Raw genomic sequence first — 14,589 nt, forward strand, 5'->3', positions numbered from 1 at the left:
TGGAAGAAATATATCAAGCACATAATGATATATAATTTAAAATTAAGAATGCTGATCTTATTATTAAAATTATTTAATCATTATTATTTAGGTTACTATCTTTTATGATTCATTCAGTTTATGCTGTTTTTTACTATATTTTGGAAAGATTCATGATTTCAGACTTCCGTACATGTAAGTTCAATCTTTTTTGAATTTGTCCTTTTTTCTTTTTTCATTTTTACCTTTTATTCAATATATTTATGGTTATTTATATACATATTTTTCAGTTGTCATCTCGACTTTTAAAGAAAGTCTTGTTTGTTTTTAATCCAATATAATGTACATTTTATTTTTATTATCTTTAATGTCTATAAATGATATTTATGCTTATCTAAGTATTTTGATGGTTAACAAGTGATGAAAATACTATTTTTAATGTTCATTAATATTATTTTTATAGTTGATTTATCGATGTGGGATGTCTACAATTATTTTATGTAGTCTCTATGCACAATAATGCCATTTCTGTTGTTATTGAGTATGTATATCATCTATTTTCATATTTCTATATACATGGGTAACAATATATTGTTTTTTAGTTATATATGTCTTAAAATAGTTTTTAAATATTTTGTCAATCCATATACATTTTTAATTGTGGTTTTTAAATGTCATGTTATTTGCTTTATAGCCCCTGACGCAACCCAGTCGGGCGAAACACGGCCAGTGTCGGGCTGATTTGAATACTTGGTTGTCATTTAATAAAATATTTTTTTACTGATCTACTTATAATGTCAACATAATACATAATAAAACATTTTATTAGACAGCGTAGGATATAAACAAAGATGGAACATTTATTAAGGCCCTGTTTACTAAGCTGTGCTGTAGGCATGCAAACTTTTAGAGACACCCATAGGAATATAATGGGTGTCTCTATCATTAGCGCGTGCTAATTTTTAGTGCATGCTAAAAAGTTAGTGTGCCTACAGCGTGACTTACTAAACAGGGCCCATAGATAGGTAACAGAGTAAGAGGAGTTAGAAAATAAGCGGACTAATTTAAAGAAACTTGCACATGAGGTTAGAGAGGTGATTAAATATTCTTTCATCTAGGGTAATAGTGGATAAAAGTAATTCTTATCATTTTCTTTATGAGGGCTTCCCAAAACTGTCCTGATGGCCCTACTGTCAGTTGGGTTTTTCAGAATATCCACAATGAATACAGTATATTTGAGATAAAAGTGGATACACTCATAAGGAATCCATAGAGGCTCCTATCTTTTTTAGCAGTCTCGAAGGGCTACAGTGGTGAAGGAAAAGACTGCATATTCTTTATCTTTTGGGTCCTGAGGAGCAGGGGAAAGGCTGGCTTCAAGGCCTAATACCGGCATTTACACCCACCTGTCTCTCTGCATCATTTCAACAGCAGTAGTAGCAAGTCAAAATGCCACAGCATCTTTTATTAACACAATAAATGATAAAAATAAATGTCCCATCACTACTTTCCTAGGCCTATAAATCAAATATCCCCTTTAATTTTGCCAATGATATGCCTCCCATACCTTTCTCCCTATTCTTTGACCATACTCAGTCACTCTGCTAATCAGCAATGATCCACTACAGAGGGGTTCCCAGAATGCTGAGGCAATACATACAGCCAGCAATGATACAAATCTGTATACTCCCCCACCCCCATTTGCCTATTATGTTGTTGATTGCAGGTCTCGTTCCTCTGTCCATCAACATGAACTTCAGTATAACTCCCCATCCAGCCAAATCCAAGAGCAACCCAACAATTTACCACCTACTCTACCCAATACTCCAAACTGAGTTTGTGTGTGGGGGGGGGGGGGGGGGGGGACAAAAATGCCCACGCATTCCCTCTCCCTTCCACAAGTGCTTAGTGCACTCAACTGCTCGCTGCTGAGGTGATGCCCCATGACCCTGCCATTGCCTCCTGTGGAACCCCCTCCAACAACTGTGCCCTTCTTTTGAGCCCATTACACCTTTCCTCTTCCCCTCCTCAACTGCCCAAGAGGGAAGAGTGGGGGGAGGGGGTCAGCCATGTTAAGGTGTCCTCTGCCCAGCTGAAGGGCTGTGCCTTAGGCTTGTGGGCAGTTTTGGGGGACTCTGTCTCCCATTCTCTCCTCACTCTTATTCATCTAGATGAGGTCCAATACAGTACACTTTATCTGTTTATGTAAAAACAGAGGATCTAATTATGTGGTCAAAGCATATATATAATAGTTATTTAAACTGCAAAAAAAAGTTTAGCTGCTCTGCATATTGTATCTGTATTCTGAAATGGCATAAGTCATGACGGAAAATTGTAAGCCACATTGAGCCTGCAAATAGGTGGGAAAATGTGGGATACAAATGCAACATATAAATAAATAAATAAATAAATATAATCTCTATACATAAGTCAGGACAGTGAAAAACAGGCCTAATTTATATGTAGAAGCAGTGCTTAAATGGAAATTCAGAAGGGACATTTACATATACAAATAAGGTGCTACTGCTGGCATTTTACTGGGAAATGTAAAAATCTGGATAAACTTGTTTTCTTCAAAGATAAAGCTAAAAATCTAGTCAGATTGCCTTGTAATTATCAGGGCAGTGCTGGGGAGGTTCTGGTCAGAGCTAGGAGTTGCCCAGTTAGTGGCAATATTCAATCTGCTATCCAGAGAAAGTTAGGTCAGCAAAAAGGCTCTCCTATCTTGATCCAGACATTTATCTGGGTACCAGTCTGAATATCTCCAGTATCCAGATAAATGCTGCCCTGAGGAGCAGGGGAAGGGCTTCAAGGCCTAACACAGGCATTTACATCCACCTCTCTCTCTGCATCCTTTCAAGAACAGTAGTAGCAAGTCAAAAGGCCATAAAGTCTTTTATTAACAAAATAATTGAAAAATAAATATAACTTTCCAAGCCATCACTCCTTTCCTTGGCAGCTGGCTAAGGGGAGATATGATTGAGGTCTACAAAATCCTGAGTGGTGTAGAAAGAGTAGAAGTGATAGAGGTGAATTGATTTTCTACTCTTTCAAAAAGTACAAAGACTAAGGGACACTCAATGGAGTTACATTGAAATACTTTTAAAACAAATAGGAGGAAATATTTTTTTTACTCAGGGGCTCTTTTACTGCTGTAATTGTCTGTTGCTTATGTTTTATTCCTTCAAAAGGTGATAAATAAATCCTAAAAAAAAATATAAAGTATTATAACCTAGGTATTTTTGTAATAAATTTCATGGTTATTCTATTAGAATTTTGGCAAATGAACAGATCTTCTAATGTCAGTGAACAGGAATCTCCATAGCAACCAATGTTATCAACAATATACTAAGCTGCTGAAAAAGATGAAAACATTTCAATTTAAAATAAAATGGATTACATTTGTAATACCATACTGTTATGCAATGTGGGGACAGCTGCCACTGGATTTTCATCAAACCTTTTCATCCTTGGCCTAAACATTTAGTTATTTAGATTTGTTATCCAGTCTGTGATATTGGGGCACACTGACACTTAGAATGTACAGTAAGGACCTTTTGGTATCCTAAAAATAGCATTCTATTGAGAAGGCCTTAACATGCATGTTAAGGCAGTACTTAATCACAAATTAGCAATTATCCACATATAAATGAGCACTTACCATATTCAAATGGTGCTTTATTGGGCCTGCAGGAAATAGCAAGATATGTAGCTTTCTCCTGGTATTTATCATGGGTCTCGTAAGGGTAAATATTATTTAGACCATATGTCACTAACTTTTTTAACTTAACATTATAGATTTTGTAGCTGAAATCTCCCATAGTAATTGTCCCTTTTGCTTTACGCCAATTAGTATAGGAGTTTATCTTTCTTCCTGGACTCAACACACAGAAACTGACCCACTTTCAAGAACATCTGAGCACTGGCACAAAAGGAATTCCCCATAAAAGGCATCTTTCACAGCTGAGAGACGCTTCCAAGTGAATGGAAAGACATTCATATAATGAAGATCACATTCCAGAGATATTCCAATCCATACCTTTGACCCAGTTACAACTGAGAAGGTGTCTCAAGTCATCAGCAAATTTTCAAAAACCCACTGCAAATTTGATAGCTGCCCAAATTACTTACTAAAATCAGCGCCAGAGTGTTTTATTGCTGACTTCGCACCCTATCTGAACTTCATGCTCCAAAGATCATGGTTGCATTCTCCTTACACCTATCCCTAAGGACCTGGAGTCCAAACCTAGCATTATATCTAACTACCGCCCCGTTGCAACAATCCCGTTGTTAGTCAAGACTATGGAAAGCATGGTCAATATGCAGCTCACTGATTATTTGGATAAATTTTCTATTCTCCATGCCTCCAAATTCGGGTTCCGGTCTCAATATAGTACCGAGACAGTACTGGTCACACTCCTATCCAACTTCAAGAAGGAAATATCAATTGGGAAGAAACATCTTACTTCTACAATTTGATATGTCCAGCACTTTTGACATGGTTGACCACAGCCTCCTTCTTACTTTATTAGCTGATTTCGGTGTTGGAGGTAATGATTTAGAATGGTTTAGAGGATTTCTCTCATTTCGATCCTATCAGTTAAAGTCCATTCCTCTATTTTGCCACCTTGGAGATCTCAATGTGGAGTTCCTTAGGGCTCCCCTCTATCACCAATCCTATTTAACATTATGATGACTCCACTTGCTACGGCCTTATCCAAACATAGCCTGAACCCTTACATCTATGCAGATGATGTAACTATCTACATTCCCTTCAGATCTTCCTTAACCGAAATCTCAGACGCAATTCAGAACAGTTTTGCCATCTTGGTCAATTGGGCAAACGCTTTTAAGTTCAAGCTTAACAAGGAAAAGACCCAATGCCTCATTCTCTCCTCCCAGTTTAATAAATCTATCCCGAGCTCGATTGCTGCTCCCTCCCTATCGCAGATAGCATGAAGTTGCTTGGTGTCATTCTGGATTCCCACTTGTCTCTCGACCTTCAAGTAACATCTATTACAAAAAGAATGTTCCTCTCCATGTTCCTCTCCATGTGGTCACTTAAATGCATCAAGCAATTCCTACCATGTGACCTATTCTGGACTCTAATCCACTCTCTAGTACTGAGCCATTTTGACTACTGCAATGGGATTTACACCGGCTGCACTGAACACATCCTAAAGAAGCTCCAGACGGCGCAAAATACGGCAGTGAGATTAATATTTGGTAAATCAAGGTTTGATGCAGCAAAACCCCTTAGAGAGAAACTTCACTGGCTCCCGATAAAAGAGCGTATCAAATTCAAAATCTGTGCTCTAACCCACAAGATCATTTACGGGGAAGCTCCAGCTTATATGTTCAGCCTGATTGACCTCCCTTCCAGGAATTCCATAAAGACTTCTCGTACCTATCTCACTCTCCACTATCTTAGCTGCAGGAATCTAAGATACAAATTGCTCTTCTCCTCCTCCTTTTGCTTTGTGAGTCCTCGTTACTGGAATGCTCTACCATCTACATTAAAGGAGTCTACCAACCAATCTGTTCAAGAAGTCCCTTAAAACTTATCTATGTGAAAAATCATACTCTTCTGCAATTTAATTTCCTACCAGCCCTTGTTTGTACCTCCTGTTGTTTGCTCCCCTCCCAAGATGTACCTTATTCTCTGTTCCGACCTTGAATTTGTATGATGTTATTTTCATAAATGTTGTTAGCCACATAGAGCCCGCCATGGTGGGAATCTGTGGGATATAAATGTTCAAAATAACTAATAGCCCAGTATCCTGTTTCCAACAGTGGCCAATCCAGGTCACATGTACCTGGCAAGATCCCAAAACAGTACATTTTATGCTGCTTATCCTAGAAATAAGAAGTGGATTTTCCCAAGTCCATCTTAATAAAGGCTTATGGACTTTTCTTTTAGGAAGATATCCAAACCTTTTTTAAACCTCACTAAGCTAACTGCTTTTACAACATTCTCTGGCAACGAATTCCAGAGTTTAATTATACGTTGAGTGAAGAAATATTTTCTCTGATTTGTTTTAAATTTACTACTTTGTAGTTTCATTGTGTTCCCCCCAAGTCCTAGTATTTTTGGAAAGAGTAAACAAGTGATTCACGTCTACCCGTTCCACTCCACTCATTATCTACTATAATAAAACGCAGCCTCAACGTTCTGAGGACACTGACGTCACTGAAGTCACTCACACACCGGTTCGTGGTTTCATGGTGGTGAAGCCACAACATCTTCATGCCCCGCCCTCGCGTCACACGTGATGACATCGAGGGCGGAACACGAAAACAAATTAACGCACAGGGAGCAGTAGGGAGCGTGTTTCCCTACTCCTCCCCTTCCAACAAATCCCAGCCGCCGCCGCCGTGCACATGAACCCGGCCCCTTTCGCCACGTAGCCCGCCCCTTACAACTTACCGCCCCGCCCACGGTAGCACATGCTTAACCTCACCAACCTCCCTCCCCCCCTGTCACCTCGCCTCCCCTTACGCGTGTCTCCCTGGTGGTCTACAGGTACCTGTTCCATGGGCCCAGAAAAGAAAGAGCCCCCTCTTTCCTCCCGTAGCGGTGGCTTCCTTGCTGCATCGTGTGGGAGTCCGGCTCTCGGCGTTTCAAAATGGCCGCCGAGAGTTCAAGCTGCCTCGCGAGACTTCAACTCTCGGTGGCCATTTTGAAACGCCGAGAGCCGGACTCCCACACGATGCAGCAAGGAAGCCACCGCTACTGGAGGAAAGAGGGGGCTCTTTCTTTCCTGGGCCCACGGAACAGGTACCGTAAGGGGAGGGGAAGGGAGTCCCATGCCCGCTAGCGCCCGTTTCATCAGCGCCAGAAACGGGCCATTTTTACTAGTTTTATATAACTCTATCATATCTCCCCTCAGCCATCTTTTCTCCAAGCTGAAGAGCCTTAGCCGATTCAGCCTTTCCTCATAGGGAAGTCATCCCATCCACTTTATCATTTTCATCGCCCTTCTTTATGCCTTTTCTAATTCCACTATATCTTTTTTGAGATGTGGTGACCAGAACTGTACACAATTTTCAAGGTGTGGTTGCACCATGGAGCAATACAAATGCATTATAACATGCTCATTTTTGTTTTCCATTCCTTTCCTAATAATACCTAACATTCTATTTGCTTTCTTAGCTGCCGCTGCACACTGAGCAGAGGGTTTCAATGTATCAGCAACAATGACACCTAGATTCTTTTCCTGGTCACTGACTCCTAATGTGGAACCTTGCATCACGTAACTATAGTTGGGGTTCCTCTTTCCCAAATGCATCACTTTGCACTTGCTCATATTAAACATCATATGCCATGTTCCATCACACAGTGGTAGCTTTCATTGAGCAACCTAATAGAGCAGCAGGCTGAGAAATAGGGAAGTTAGGTTCAAATCCAACTGCTGTGTCATGTGACCTTGGGCAAGTCACGTAAGCTTCTACTCTCTCAGGTACAAACTTAGCAGCCATTTTACTACAGTACAGTAAGTTTTTGTACTTACCACACTATAAAGTACAAAGATTGTGTGCCTAGCATATCCTTTGTAGTTACCTTTCTATTTTGTTATGCATTAGGCTCATAAGACTTTGAAGAATTATCGACTGTCTGGCCTGGGATGTCTGTACTGCAGAGGCCAGGATTACAAATGTTTGTTTGATGTAACTTTTATTCTCCACTGCATTATCTAACAATGTAGTTCCAGTTCTTTTCCAGCTATTTTTATTTTATATGATTTTATACTATCAGGCTTATTTTCAAAACAGAAAGACGCCCATATTTCGACCCAAATCGGGAGATGGGCACCTTTCTCCCATGGGCGCCCAAATCGGTATAATCGAAAGCCGATTTTGGGCGCCTCCAACTGCAGTCTGTCACGGGAACGAACAAAGTTGATGGCGGCGTGTCGGAGGCGTGGTGAAGGCGGGACTGGGGCGTGTTTATCGGCCAAGGAGAGATGGGTGCGCTCAGCCGATAATGGAAAAAAGAAGGGCGGCAGAAGCGAGAATTTGGGCCGCTTTTTTTTTACCCTTTTTTTTTTTCACGAACAAGTCCACAAAAAGTGCCCCAGCTGCCCAGATGACCACCCGAGGGAATCGGGGATGACCTCCCCTGACTCCCCCAGTGGTCACTAACCCCCTCCCACCAAAAAAAGGAACTTTAAAACCTTTTTTTTCCAGCCTGTATGCCAGCCTCAAATGTCATACCCAGCTCCATCACAGCAGTATGCAGATCCCTGGAGCAGTTGTTAGTGGGTGCAGTGGACTTCAGGCAGGTGGACCCAGGCCCATCCTCCCCCACCTGTTACACTTGTGCTGGTAAATGGGAGCCCTCCAACCCCCCCCCTCCAAAACCCACTGTACCCACATCTAGGTACCCCCCTTCAGCCATAAGTGCTATGGTAATGGTGTAGAGTTGTGGGAAGTGGGTTTGGGGGTGGATTTGGGGGGCTCAGCACCCAAGGTAAGGGAGCTGTGGACTTGGGAGGTATTTTAATTTTACTTTTTACAAGTGCCCCCTAGGGTGCCCGGTTGGTGTCCTGGCATGTGAGGGGGACCAGTGCACAACGAATCCTGGCCCCTCCCACAACCAAATGCCTTGGATGTGTTCGTTTTTGAGCTGGGTGCCTTCATTTTCCATTATCGCTGAAAACTGATATCTCCCAGCTCAAATCCGCCCAAATCCGATGCATTTGCCCGGCATCAACCGTATTATCGAAACAAAAGATGGACGCCCATATTTTTCGAAAATAAGGTCTGTCCCGCCCCTTCGCATACCCGTCCTCGGAGATAGTCGCCCATGGAGATGGGCGTTCGCGTTCGATTATGCCCCTCCATGTAAACAACACTAAAAGATCCCACTTGAGGGGCGTATATCAAGTTTTTAATAAACCTGAAACTACTCAGTGCTTCCCTCCTGAACTTCTTGACATCATGACTGATTTTCCAATACTGGAACAGATTAAGCTCCACCTGTCAATGATGATTATGTTTTCATACCTTGAATTTTTTATATGACATATGTATATGCATTCTACCCCACCTAGAATTGTAGTAGTGTGGGCCAATGAATTTAGGTTGCAGGGGGGCCAACTAAGGAATAACATGACAGCATGGTAACAGTTACCAAGCATGTGCGCTAACAGCTTATCAGGCATATTTTCAAAGCACTTAGCCTCCCAAAGTTCCATAGAAACCTATGGAACTTAGCCTCCCAAAGTGCTTTGAAAATATGCCTCAATATGTACTAATTCACATGTTAATTGCTTAATACACTTTAGCTAAAGGGCCCCTTAAAATTTAAGCTGAAGACAGAAGAATATCTATTGTACCTTTATGTAAGTCACCTTGAACAACTGGCAACAGGTGTGAGCTAAAGCCAAATTATGACTACCTCTACTTCAGGAGACAGGTGAAAGCCTGGCTCTTCTCCCAAGCCTTTAATACATGTGACAACTGACTATTCAGTCACTCCACACCTGACTAGCTTGCTGTTTACTTCTACCAGTTCCTCATATCTTATTTAACTGTACATATAATTTCAGTTTAGCACCCATCTGTTTATCTCAATGCATTTGTGCTACCCAACCTATCTGTCCATATGTCTCAACTGCACTTGCCCCCTTAGCTAGTCTGTCCATATGTCTCAACTGCACTTGCCCCCTTAGCTAGCTATTAAGATGTTTTTTTGTATCGTACGAACGTTAGCATTATTATCTATGTTAATTGAATGTTCTAATGTATACTTAATGTGTTTCATTGGTATTATGTCGACATTGTAACATGTCTATGTTATTTGAATGTTCTTTCATATTGTCTATTATGGTATCATTCATATTTTGCTGATATTTATCATATTTCTGTTATTTGATTGTTTTACACTGCTGTTAAATGTTTATATTTCTGATATGGTTAGTCCTAGTACTAGGATTTAATTTGCTATCTCCAGGTTTACCTCATTGATTTTATTTATCTTATGTTTGGTCATTTTACTATTGTTATTCTGTTAACAAAAATGTTTGTCAGAAGAAAAAGAACCCTGCTATGGCTGGTGGGCAGAGGTGGTGTTTGGGAATGTAGGTTCCAGAGGGAAGTCCTTTTTGTTTTCCAATTTTCAGGGAAGAAGAAAACACCATGCTACCAAACTAAAATTGAACCTACCAATTGGTGGGAATATGTGGGATACAAATGTAATAAAGGTAATCAATAGAAATAAAACAAAATAAAGCATGGAAAAGAAAATAAGATGATACCTTTTTTATTGGACATAACAATACATTTCTTGATTAGCTTTCGAAGGTTGCCCTTCTTCGTCAGATCGGAAATAAGCAAATGTTGGTAGATGACAGTATATATAAGACTTATTAACTGTAAAGTCTCAATATCTTGAAGTATAACCTTGGCACACCAGAACACACCTGAAGTTTCGTTTATTGAATAAATATAGATAATTTACTCACAGTCAGATGTTCAGAAGTGTTGCCCCAGGGCACAGAGACTCCATAATTCTGAAAGCTGTATCAGCGGTTGGAGGTAGAAATCTGAGGAGAGGCAGCTTTATTGCAGAGATGAGAGAATAGTCAAACAGGTAGTAGTAGCTCAGAGCTAGGTGACTGGAGAGTGCAATATCTCATTAGTAAGATATATTCAAGATATAAACTGTCATCTACCAACATTTGCTTATTTCTGATCTGACGAAGAAGGGCAACCTTCGAAAGCTAATCAAGAAATGTACTGTTATGTCCAATAAAAAAGGTATCATCTTATTTTCTTTTCCATGTTTTATTTTGTTTTATTTCTATTGATTACCTTTAAAAGTGGACTAACACAGCTATCACACCTCTCTACTCAAAATGTAATAAATAAAGTGAAAGGACCAATTAACATGGGGCGATTCAGGCTACAGCTAACACGGTAGTTAAAACTTTTTGGTGTTAACATTTATATTAATACCATAATCACATTCTTAAAAACAACTTTCTACTGTACTGATAAGGCCCATTCTAAATGCACATAACAATTATACTGAGTTGCACTGTTGAACATTTAGGGACCTGTTTATTAGGCTGTGTTAGTTATTTAATACAGCTTACAGTGCTCACTAAGTGCATTAAACAGCTAACATTAAACAGCCCACCTTCTATAACTACCCTAATTACTCTCTTCCTTCTTCTTTCTTCTCTTCCTTGATTACTACACATTACTAACTGTATCTGATATCCTGAAATGACAATGTTAACAAATCTATGTAAGCCACATTGAGCCTGCAAATAGGTGGGGGAATGTGGGATACAAATGCAATAAATAATAATAATAATAATAACATGGCAAATTCCATTTTGAGGCAATGAACAGGAGGGGTCTGCATCTTAACAGTCAGTGTGGAGGTCCTCAGTGCACTTTAACTGTTAATATTGAGGCTAACACCTTAAGAAGTATAGCGAACTACATTGTACTTTATCACCCATTAGTGACTTTTCTCTGCATTATCCCTCTGTCTGCCTTCCCAAAGTGCTCGTACACCCCCATAAATTAATGCAGAAGCTTAGCAGTAACTATGCTTTAATTTTGGCAATTACTGTATTATAGCAAAACTTTAGTAAAATGTAGTTAATAGGGCCTTAGCATAAGGTCATAGGCCCCGTAGTATTATAAAAACATTTTTTTTAATTGTCGTGGAAAATGTACACCTTTCAAGTCTTTCCTAGAGCTACTCAAGGAGAAGAAGAATTTTCAATATAATCTACATACATTAAGATTAATTGCCCCACCTCCACCTTGCTAGAAGTATGCACAGGTTTCCTCAGTGTATGCAGTTTTAGCTGTGGGAAAAAAAAGCCTTTCCCTCATCATGTTTAGATCAGGGGGAGTAAAACAGATTGAGAACACTTGATATTTTCAAAAATACATGCATCATTTTACACTTCTCAGCCATTTTACCCTTCTCAGTCAAATAGCAGGTACAAAGTACATGAGTAGTTTCTTTTGGAAAATTTGCATAACATATGTTCACTTTAGAAAAGAAGAAGTAAAGCCTGAAGCCAGAGCCACAATATATGACAGGGTCAAATTACAAGAAGAAAAGAAAGTGGTGAGGACACTTCAAAGAGTTCATGAAAATGGAGGTCAAATAATATAACAGAGGTGCTGGAGGAAGCAGCAGCTGGAATGGAAGAAACAAGCAAGCTGTGAAAGCAGTGGATAAGCAGTGAAACACTGAGGCCCAGATACTTAAAACTCCGGTGTTGTTTTGAACAGCGCTGGAAAAATACTGCCGGGTCAGCAGGGCAAATGAACTCCCTAATGCTCAATGCTAATGAGATGCAAATTTAGGCATGCTCATAGCGTTCAGCATTAGGGACTTCTGCAGGAGGACTGTGCCTGGGCATGCGCCCAGGATGCATGCCCAGAACACCAGAGGGGGAAGAGGGAAGGAGGAGGAAGAAGTGTATCCCGGTAAGGAAGAGGATGAGAGGGAGAGTGGCCAACAGAGGAAAGGGGAAGATAGAAGGGAAGACAGCAGTGTTGAGAGAGAAAAACCAGTCACTCTCCTTTACCCCTGAAAAAAACATTCATATATGTGTTAGAGGATGAGGCTGCTGTTTGGTTTGTTTAAGAGCTCAAAAATGCACTTGTGTGGAAATGATAAAGGCTGGGTCAGACAGGCAAGCAGCCAATCACCGCCGGGCTCGTCACTGCCTTCAACTCGTTAATTCCCTTCTTGTATATATACAAACTTAAGTTAGCAAGCTGCCAGAAGCTATCCAAGCCATCTATATGTTTGGAAAGCAAAGGAGAATTTTTCGGTTTACAGTTCAACTTGAAGTACATTGATGTTTCGAAAGGACTTGGCAAAACATGTTCTTCTGTGTTGTAATCTTATTTGTCTGTTTAAAACTGAGCTCTAGCCCTGCTTTTATCTGAAGATTCTCATGGATGTTGTTTTCCTAATGGTTTATATGAAGGGCTGTTGGGGTGATGATGGGGCTAAGGCTGCTCATAGGCATGGCTGTATCTGCTAACAGCACTTAATACTTCTCTTGGACCATGTTGTATTTTCAGCTTGTCATCATGGCTGGGACCGTTTTGCTTGCCTACTACTTCGAATGCACTGAGACTTTTCGGGTGCACATTCAAGGCTTCTTCTGTCAGGATGGGACACTCATGAAACCTTACCCTGGTTCAGAAGAACAGAGTTTTATTACCCCCCTGGTGCTCTACTGCGTGCTGGCAGCCACCCCAACAGTAATTGTAAGTATCAAAAAACCTCTACTTCCCTTCCATGGGCAGCTATTAGTTCTTCAAATACATAATGCAATTATTAATGGCCATGCTCCCACACAAGTATTTAGAGGTGTGCAGCCAAATAAAATTTGTTTCGTGCTATTTCTGGGAATGTTCATTTTGTTCGTATTTTTCCTCTCATACCATCACTGGAGCAATGTCATTAAGAGCGTTCACTGTTCTGAAAGAACACATACACTTTTGAAAGAATATGTAGTCTGTGCAAAGAGGGCATGCTCTTTCACAAGAGTGTGAATTATTGATGGCAAATGAAACAACATGACATTTCATTTTTTTTTCTGTTCACTTTCATTTGCCAATGACATGAAATGGCATAGTATATGTCATAGGCATTTCCTGTATTGTTTCAAATGAATATACATCCCTACTCCTAGTCCAAGCAATTCCTCAGATCCTCTGCTTTTCTCATGTCAATAAGACATTAAGACATCTTCTCCCCAATATTATTCAGTCAACAATGTCTGCTGACCGCTTAAATAGTGTTTAACCAGCTAACTGTGAATATTCAGTGGGAGATAATTGGTTATCTCTGCTGAATATTCGCTGTTAGTGCATAGCTGCTAACTCGTTATATCGAGCAATATTGCTGGTTAGCACCGATATTCAGCGCTGGGTTAAGCGGATAAATAGGACTGCATAAAGAGCAGTTCTATCTTCAAGTGCTAAGAACTTAACTGGTTAGCCCAGCTTAATCGGTTAAGTTCTGGTGGCCAAAAATGAAACCAGATATTCAATACCAGTCACTGGAAATGGCCCAGCATTGAATATCTAGGGTCAGCACCAATTGCAGGCTGCCTTCTACCAGCTGAATATCGGCCCCATGGTATTCTTTACACTAGGTATTATGTACTTATTAGCTCTGTATACATACTGTTCCTCTTTTCTTGATGTGTGTGGTACATTTTCTTCTGACATGGACAAAGCATACTGCTGGTAAATATATTACTTAATTCCCCAACCAGAAAGGCCGCAATTCCAAGTAAACAAATATTGAAATTATGTGTCACAGATAAGTAGATGGAAAATTGAGTTCAGTTAGGATGAATAACATGCTTATTGAAGGGTTCCATAGAATAATAGACCATGGCAGCAAACTATATTGGTTATTTTGGTGTTCTATAATCATTATTATGTGATTATGTTTTGGGACTTTTTTTTTTTTTTAATAAAAGCATGACGTCAGCTTCTAAAAGCCATTTACCCATGTAAATGGTTACTTAAACAGGAAAAAGAGGGTTATGTGACACTCATCCACCCTGTATCCCCCAGATTCTGTATAGGTTGCCCAAATTTGGGCCT

General features: G+C 40.1%; 1 protein-coding gene across 2 annotated transcripts in view; it reads left to right on the plus strand.

The window, feature by feature from the left end:
* The window catches only part of PLPPR1 (phospholipid phosphatase related 1), a 456,773-nt gene that overhangs the window by 248,345 nt on the left and 193,839 nt on the right, over window positions 1–14,589 (plus strand). For both annotated transcript variants that reach the window (XM_030194307.1, XM_030194308.1), the window contains exon 3: window positions 13,048–13,236. In XM_030194307.1, coding sequence (XP_030050167.1) covers window positions 13,048–13,236 — 189 coding nt within the window. The remainder of the gene's footprint in view (window positions 1–13,047; window positions 13,237–14,589) is intronic.

Source organism: Microcaecilia unicolor, chromosome 2 (assembly GCF_901765095.1).
Source record: "Microcaecilia unicolor chromosome 2, aMicUni1.1, whole genome shotgun sequence".
NCBI classification, from domain to species: domain Eukaryota; kingdom Metazoa; phylum Chordata; class Amphibia; order Gymnophiona; family Siphonopidae; genus Microcaecilia; species Microcaecilia unicolor.